Source organism: Physeter macrocephalus, chromosome 14 (genome assembly GCF_002837175.3).
Source record: "Physeter macrocephalus isolate SW-GA chromosome 14, ASM283717v5, whole genome shotgun sequence".
NCBI classification, from domain to species: Eukaryota; Metazoa; Chordata; class Mammalia; order Artiodactyla; family Physeteridae; genus Physeter; species Physeter macrocephalus.
In genome coordinates this window covers 21,434,532-21,443,820 of record NC_041227.1, presented here as the reverse complement: position 1 = coordinate 21,443,820, position 9,289 = coordinate 21,434,532, and the positions used below count along the sequence as shown (strand labels likewise).

Sequence of the window (9,289 nt, the reverse complement as noted above, 5' to 3'; positions counted from 1 at the left end):
GGAGAAAACGGAACCCTCTTGCACTGTTGGTGGGAATGTAAATTGATACAGCCACTATGGAGAACAGTATGGAAGTTCTTTAAAGAACTAAAAATAGAATTACCATATGACCCAGCAATCCCACTACTGGGCATATACCCAGCGAAAACCATAAATCAAAAAGACACATGCACCCCAATGTTCATTACAGCACTATTTACAATAGCCAGATCATGGAAGCAACCTAAATGCTCATCAACAGATGAATGGATAAAGAAGATGTGGTACATATATACAATGGAATATTACTCAGCCATAAAAAGGAACGAAAGTGGGTCATTTGTAGAGACGTGGATGGATCTAGAGACTGTCATATAGAGTGACATAAGTCAGAAAGAGAAAAACAAGTATCATATATTAACACATATATGTGGAACCTATAAAATGGTACAGATGAACCGGTTTGCAGAGCAGAAATTGAGACACAGAAGTAGAGAAAAAACGTATGGACACCAAGAGGGGAAAGCAGCCCGGGTGGGGGGCAGTGTGATGAATTGGGCGATTGGGATTGACATGTATACACTGATGGGTATAAAATGGATAACTAATAAAAATAAATTAAATTTTTTAAAAAAAGAAGAAAAAGAAACTCTGGATGCCAATCACTGTCAGACTGACCCAGTCATATCCTTTCTCCAGGATGATCAATCACTCATGAAGCCTGAAGCCATTCTCCAAGAGGATGTGGCATCCCTTTGAGAAAAAAAAAAAAGCCAAGAAAACATGTGTTATATAGTCTTCCTCTGATTATTAGTGCCTTTTCTTTGCGAGTCTAGCTGTGTACAGCTGTGCACATTGCATAAGGAATGTGGAATTTTAAAAAAATATTTTATTTATTTATTTTGGCTGTGTTGGGTCTTCGTTGCTACGAGTGGACTTTCTCTAGTTGCAGCGAGTGGGCTTCTCATTGCGTTGGCTTCTCTTGTTGCGGAGCACGGGCCCTAGGTGCGGGCTTCAGTACTTGTGGCTCGCAGGTTCTAGAGCACAGGCTCAGTAGTTGTAGCGCACGGGCTTAGTTGCTCCGCGGCATGTGGGATCTTCCCGGACCAGGGCTCAAACCCGTGTCCCCTGCGTTGGCAGGTGGATTCTTAACCACTGCACCACCAGGGAAGCCCCGTGGAATTGGTTTTTTTTTTGTTTTTTTGTTCGTTTTTTTTGCGGTACGCGGGCCTCTCACTGTTGCAGCCTCTCCCGTTGCGGAGCACAGGCTCCGGACGCGCAGGCTCAGCGGCCATGGCTCACGGGCCCAGCCGCTCCGCGGCATGCGGGATCTTCCCGGACCGGGGCACGAACCCGTGTCCCCTGCATCGGCAGGCGGATTCTCAACCACTGCACCACCAGGGAAGCCCTATTTTTTTGCTAGGTTCTCAACAAAGAAAAGATCACTTTGGTTTCTGGAGAGAATTGCATCTTTCTGCTTTTGGCATTTCCCTTTGCGCTCTCAGGCTTCAGGGCGTCACAAAATGCTTCATGACTGTGATCACATGATAGTGAGTAAGGGAATTCATGCATACAAGGACAGCTGCTTCTCAAATTGCTCATCAGAATTTGTGTTTCTGTGTTCCAGGACCAAGATTTTAGTTCAGACTAAAGAGATTTTCCCTAATCTTTCTAAATAATCTGTAAAGGAACCTCTGGGAGCCCAGTAGGATTGAAGCTCTAATATGGTCTGTTTTGACATCCTTATAAATTATTCCTCAAAAGATTAAATAATCTTTAAGTTGTATATTACAAAATACTAAGTTATAAACTTTTTTTTTTTTTTTTTTTGGCTGCACCATACGGCATGCGGGATCTTAGTTCCCTGACCAGGGACTGAACCCGTGCCCTCTGCATGGGGAGTGTGGAGTCTTAACCACTGGACTGCCAGGGAAGTCCCGACAAACATATTTTTTGTGCCATACCAAATCCTTTTTTTCTAATTTTTTAATTACAAAAGGTGAAGTGTATGCTCATTGTAGAAAAGTATAAAAAAAATTGTAACCACCCATAATCTGTCTATTTAGAAACAGCTGCTATTGTTAATGTTTTGGTATTTTTCTTCTAGTCTTTTTTAGTGCATATTTTAATGTATGTGAGGTCAAACTTTGAAGACCATTCTGTAGCCTACTTTATTATCATTTAATAACCGTATCATGTCTTAAACTGGAATGCAGTGGAATTTTTTGTTGTTTTCGACTCAAAGTCGTAACAGAAATATTTCAGCATTTAATTTTGTTATATTGGCATATTCATTTTATAAATATATATTAACTTATACCCGGCCCTGTGCTGTATGTGGTGGAAGGTGCAAGTTGAATCAGGGATCAGGGGCTCACTGGCTGGTCATTTATATCCTACTACAACTATCTACCCTAGTCCCTGAGAGGGCCCTTCCTCCTGCTTCTCATCGTCTAACTAGATGTTAAACACAATGACTTCTCTGAAGGAGTTCTCAGGAATTGTATGGGGCTAGTGGGGAGATAGGGAACTCTGTGATCCTTTTTACCAAGGGCGGCATTCCTTGGAAATGTGCTACCCAGTCCCATCTACGTGGCATCTTAGTTGTCTTTCCACGCTGTGACTGCATTAGACTTTACCTTGTGAACTTGGCTTCATGCCAGGACTAATACCTCAGACCGGCTGCCTCCACCACACTCTGTCCTCTGTGTCATCCACAGTCTCTCTGTGATTGGTAATCTATTGTGACTTTACTGCCACCTTTACAGAAACAAGGTGGTAGGATACAGAACTGTTTCTAAGAGGATCTTCTCGAAGGCGGATGGGATCGCTTAGTACTCCCTTGGCATCAGATTTCTTGATCTTCTCCGGAGGGGCAGCTTTGGGGAAGGTGCTGATGATTATTATAGCTCCACACCTTCTGGAAGCTGTTGTAGACAGATATAACACAGTTTCTAACTAATGAGAGGGTTTTTCTTCTGGGCAGGAGCTTTTACTTTATGAAAAATCAAGTCAGAAGGTTTTCTTTTCCTCCCAAACACATCACTCATTACCCTTTTTATACTCTTATGTCATACTCTTGCAACTCTGGCATCTGAAATGCTACAAAAATGCCTCTGAGTCATTGCCATTGATTTTTTTTTTTGGCAATCAAACATTACTATGATACAATCTCTTTTTAGAAGCTTGGTGAATTCTCCTTGGATCTTTTGACTGCGTTTTACTTTTTAAACGATTCAATGATTTGTCCTTTTTCCTATTAGCAGTTTCCTGGGATATAGCAGTGTATTAGGAACCTTGTTTTATCATTCTTTCCCTCCTTCAATGATACCGCCTTTCTTCCTTGTTAAGTTTCAGATCTTCCATTTCTGATCCACCTATATCTTTGTTCTCTTCTTAATCCTTTCTTTGCTTCCTTGTCCTGGGCACTCTGTTCCTTTGCACGTCTCAGGGTTGGCCTCTAGCTCCTTTCCTCCCAGGTACCTCCCGTGTGGGTTGTGAATGTGCTCTCAGACTCTGATCCATGTTTTACTCTCTCTCACTGCTCTCCTTAGGTAGAGAGACAAGAAGTTACAGGCTTTACTGGGAAACCAGGCTCCCTTCCTTCATCTTCACAGGAAGCCTGCCAAAGTGTAACCCCACCTCTAAAGGCTCACCTTTTCCTAACACATGTTAGGAACCCACCCAGCCTCCTCTGAAGCCTATTGATGAGAACCATTTTAGTCTTATGGCAACCAAGAGGCTTGCGCTTTCACTGTGAACTGAATTTGCTGCACATTTGGGGAAGCCACATGGGGAAACTGACTGTGTTTTCTGCCTTCTGTTGACAGAATGGTACACGAAACTTCCAGGACTTTGACTGTCAGGTAAGGACTGTACAAACACCAAGGAGGGCTGTGTACAGGATCTCTACAGTGCTTCCCTCCCTGTGCTGGTTGTGTTATAGAGGTGGATCTCTCTTCGTAGCTAATCGTGACTCCTTCATGTTCTTTTGGTCATTGGATCAAGTTTATTTAAAATGATTTGCTATTGTGTTCAAAAATTGCCTGCCAGGTACCTGTTCTGTGGTTGTAGGTTATTGGGTGGAGCTTTCTCTTTGTAATTAAGATCTCCTTTCCTCAAATGATATTGGAAACCCTAGTCACAGGTGTCAAATGGTTGTCACCTCACTGCAGAGAAGACGGGGGAGGGGCATTTTGAGGGGAGACTTAACCAACAACAAAATCTTTTCCTAAAAGAAAAAGACACATTAAGTGTTATTAATATAAAATGCAGATATCTCTTGGCTTTATCTTTGGAAACGCAAAATTCAACCTGGCTCATTAGTATTTTCCTAAATGATATTGTTCGTCTTAGTCTGCTTTTGCCTATAGCTCTGTTGCCAATTTGAAAATCAAGAAAGTGAACCAGCAACCCTCCCTCCATCTTCCTACTTTATCTGTTGCCTGGCCCTGAAAGAAATGGGAGGAAGGAGTATGGAAATGGGAAGCCTTTAAGCCCGTGCAGCCTGACTCTCCTACTTTTGGGGTAGATGTCATAAGAGTGGCTATCAGAGGCAACATGAAGTAGACTCAGAGGGTACTAGGCAGGAAAGGAAGGTGCAGGGAAGCCAACTTCCTCGTGTCCAGGATTCACCCAACTTGTATACCCACAGGCAGATAGTTATTTTCAGATATATTAAGTTATGTTAAGTACAGTGGAATCTCTCCATATAGCGTTAGAATCAAAAGGAAGAACTAATATCTGTCTCATAGGCAAACGAGTTATATCATAATAATTTATTGGGTACCTACTATAGATACTAAACATACATCATCTCTAGTGCTTGGAGCAATATCATTAGGTGGTTTTTATTACAGATGAGGAAATTGAGAATCACATTTCATAACTTGCTGTTGGGTGGAATTGGAGTTGAAAAACCCCCTTTGTCCTGAATCCATTGCCCATTCTTTCTCACTTGAGAATGTCCAGAGCTGAGATGTGGCAAGGAGCTGAGTTGTGTGTAAAGCTGAGGTTCCTTGGCAGGACAAATGAGACTGAGACTCACTTTAGAAGGGGCAGGCTCCTTGTTACAGACTTTTTAATCCCAGTGTCAAGCACCTCTTGGTGTTACTATTTGGTATACTTACATATACAACATAATCAGCCAAGTGCTGTTAGGGAATCATTTGCTATAGACCCTTACTCAAAAACAAGAAGTCATATTATTTTTTGGTGAATGGTGGCAATGAAGTTTGGGGTTAGTTGTCTTTAATTTGATCTAACTTCAGTTATGGTTTGGATCCTAGGTTGAACCAGTTTAACTTGATTGCTGTTAATATTTGATATAATTTACCTAGAAGGAGATCATTTGAGAGAGGGTGACAGTAAAATTCAAGGTGAGGAATTCCAGAAATAGTATATATATTCCTACTTAAAAGTGTGGAAGCATTTATTTTCATCAAATTGAGCACCCCCCTTCAAAGAAATGGAATATTAAAAAATTATGTGCTTATTGCAAAATAGATAAGAAAATACCAAAAAGCAAAAAAATAAAAATCACTTGTTATTTCACCAGTGTTAATATTTTGGTATATATACTTCAGGATTTTTTTTAATACATAAACATACTTAGATATAAATTAAATTGAGTTTTAGAGATATAATCATCAATCACTTTTTAATATAAAGGCTTGAAAATAGTCTGGCAAAAATTCTTGATGTTTTGAGTGAAGCTCTAATATATTAACATGTTCTGGCCTCATTAAATGAGGCCTGATACAAATAGAATGATGGCAAATGTTTGCCACTGTCACATGTCTGTTACTGGTTATGAATGTGTAGGTTCTCTGTGTTCTAAAGAAGAAAATATCATAGGCCCTTCTTTTTTGCTTCTCTCAACACTCATGAATGCTCTTCATTCTCATCTGTCTCTTTGTTAAAGGTTTATGTGGTGTTCTGGAGGCTAGGGGCATCTGGGTCAGGAGTCTAGCGATAGGTGATAGAAGGCCTAGGAAGTAGGAACTGTGCCGTGAGACATCTAGAGTGGCCCAGTTTGCCTGAAGGCTTCCCGGAGACCACTGGACATTCTTAGGAGACAAAGCAGAACAAATTTAAAGCCGCCCACTGGCATTGTCACTTAATGGAAAAGCATTCAGCCTTGACATTGGTGTTCATTAGCATAAATGTGGCCGGGGCTAACTGAGGCCAGTTAATCTGGGCTTCCTTCTGGTCTCTGTCTTGCCTCAGAGAAATCTTTAAGGAATCTTTGATGATATTCCAGGAAGTTATCTTAACATCACAACCATGAGAGATCATAACTTCAGTCTGAACTGCCTTTTCCCCCTCTGTTTCCTTTACTAATCACCTACATGCTTTTTTTTCCCCAATAATTGAAAATATAATTAAAATTGTACCATTTCTCTTGGTTCTTTGATTGTCCTAGTGACTTCATTGCTATATAGCTCCCCTGAGGCCAAAAGCAGTTATATTGGTATATAAGAGTAATGAGGGGAGGGGTGCTTAGACATGCTTAGAATTGCTGTAAAAGGAGAAAGCCTATTGCCAGTTGAAACAATGAATCAGCAGGCTTATTGTCCATTTATCTACTTCAGTGCTGCTTAATTTTCTTCTACTTATGAGATTGTTCAAAAATTTGGAATTAGAGCTGAGACAAATGCTATATAGCTTCTTTGTGTTTGTGATATATTGCTTTAAAAAATAATTATACCAGGGGATTAAGAGGTACAAACTACTATATATAGATAAATGTTACAAGGATATATTGTACAGCATAGGAAATATAGTCAATATTTTATAAAAACTTTAAATGAAGTATAATCCGTAAAACTTTTGGATCACTGTGTTGTACACCCGAAACTAATATAATACTGTAAATCAGTGGTACGTCAACTTTAAAAAAAAAGAGGTATTAATAAGATGGATAGAGGGATGGATAGATGGATAGATGCATGATAATTAAGTATAGTAAAATGTTAATGGTAGAGTTCAGGTGGTGGGTATACAGATGTTCACTGTAAGGTATTTCAACTTAGGCATATGGTTGAACGTTTTCATGATAAAACATTGCGGGGGGACCAATGTTTACTTTTGTAAAAAAGTACACAAAACTGCTTTTAATTTTCACACAGCTCTCTCCATGGACATTTCCAGTGCTTCTCCACACGCACACACACTTATGAACTTGTGATCACTATGTTTGTATAAATATCATCATTGTTATTTCTCACATGTTTCTAAAACTTCACGTGTAGTATTTAATGTGTGTATATCACATGAGTAAATATGTTAAAAGGTAACACTTGTGTATAATCAAATTTAGAAAATGCAGAAAAGTATGAAAATAAAGGTTTCCTATAATCCTGTTCCCTAGGGATAACCATATTTTATTATATTTCTTTCCAGTTTTTACTTTTATATTCTGGTTATCAAAAGAGTACGTGCTCATAGTTGGAATATTTGGAGAGCACAGAGAATTATAAAGTAGCTAGAGAAAAGCTCACAGTCCTAGAGCCCAGGGGCAACCATGTTAATGTGTTCAGTGTTGAGATGTATGTCTGTGTGTATTATTTATTTATTTATTTATTTATTTATATTATTTATTTATTTTTATTTTGGCTGTGCCGGGACTTAGTTGCCACACGAGGGATCTTTTTTTTTTTTTTTTTTTTTTTTTTTTTGCAGCAGGCGGGCTTTTTGGTTGTGGCATGCAGACTCTTAGTTGAGGCATGCAGGCAGAATCTAGTTCCCAGACCAGGGATCGAACCCAGGCCCCCTGCACTGGAAGCGTGGAGTCTTACCCACTGGACCACCAAGGAAGTCCCTGTATGTTATTTTCTAAAATATAATTTTTAAAGTTTATATAATTGGTCACCCTGGATGTACAATTATGTATCTCCTTTTCTGACTTAATATTAGAACACAATCTCATTTACATGTCATTTTAAAACTCATAAAAATAATCTCTAATGGGGAATTCCCTGGCAGTCCAGTGGTTAGGACTTGGTGCTTTAACTGCCGAGGCCCGGGTTCAATCTCTGGTCAGGGAACTAAGATCCTGCAAGCCACGTGGTGAAGCCAAAAAAAAAAAAACCATCTCTAATGGCTGCCTGTTATTTCATCATATGGCTATCCCATGACTTAACTATTCCATTATTTTTGGAAATTAGATTGCTTATAGTATGTTCAGTTCACTGAACATTTTTGTGCATAAATTTTACATACACGTTGGATTATTTCCTTAGATGGATTCTTGGAATGAACACACTTAAGGCTCTTGGCACATCTTGTCAAATTGCCTTCCACTTCCACCAGAGGGGTATTCAAGAAATATTAATGGAAAGTGAAAAGCTGCTGTCTGCCACAATATATCATTCCTGTAGAAGATGCTGATGATGGAGTGAACTCACAAGAATGGAGTTCTTGCTCCTAGGATAAGAACTCCAGGCCTGGCCAAGGGCTGAGTAATTTCATGCTGGCTGTCTAATTGCAGTAGCTCTTAAGAGGACTGATTTATAGAACTCTACTGTGATGACTGGTTTTTAGTACCACAGTTCAAATATATGTATGTGACTGCCTCTTCTAAAGGGGTATAAACAGCTTTAAACTCTTGCAGGTCACTTGGTGAATGGACACTATTACAAAATAAGAATTCAGTGAAGTAAATAACTGAAAGTGCCTTCCACAGAAAAGAGGTGTTTGGAGACATCTGGGATTCAGCCGCCTGCTGCAGTCTGTTAGAGAGCTTGACCAGTTCCACGATCCTCCCTTTGCCTTGAACGATGTGATTGTGGCCCCAGTCTCCCTTTCAGCCTGTTGTCCCACTGCTTCCCATTGTAATACTCCACCCACTCCCAGGAAAACTAGAATTATTGCTGACCTACCCATCCTTCTGCTTGGTGCTTTTCCTTTCTGATGGCCTTTGTTCACACGTCCTCCCCTTGAGATGCATACCCGTCCCCTTTTGGGTTTTTTTTCTTTTTTTTTTTTTTTACTGTTATTTATTTATTTATTTATTTATTTATTTATTTTCTCATTAGCTATCCATTTTATACACATCAATGTATAGATGTCATTCCCAATCGCCCAGTTCATCACACCACCGCCACCACCCCGCGCCGCTTGCCCCCCTCAGTGTCCATACGTTTTTTTCTCTACTTCTGTATCTCAATTTCTGCTCTACAAACCAGTTCATCTGTACCATTTTCTAGGTTCCACATATATACATTAATATACGATATTTGTTTTTCTCTTTCTGACTTACTTCACTCTGTATTACAGTCTCTAGATGCATCCACGTCTCTACAGATGA

General features: G+C 39.7%; 1 protein-coding gene across 4 annotated transcripts in view; it reads left to right on the top strand.

The window, feature by feature from the left end:
• Positions 1-9,289, top strand: part of NDRG3 (NDRG family member 3) — a 91,287-nt gene that overhangs the window by 31,470 nt on the left and 50,528 nt on the right. For 2 of the 4 annotated variants that reach the window (XM_024128474.3, XM_024128475.2), the window contains exon 3: positions 3,810-3,845. The exons of the other annotated variants lie outside the window; for them this stretch is intronic. In XM_024128474.3, the coding sequence (XP_023984242.1) occupies positions 3,810-3,845 (36 nt within the window). The remainder of the gene's footprint in view (positions 1-3,809; positions 3,846-9,289) is intronic. 4 annotated transcript variants of the gene reach the window in all.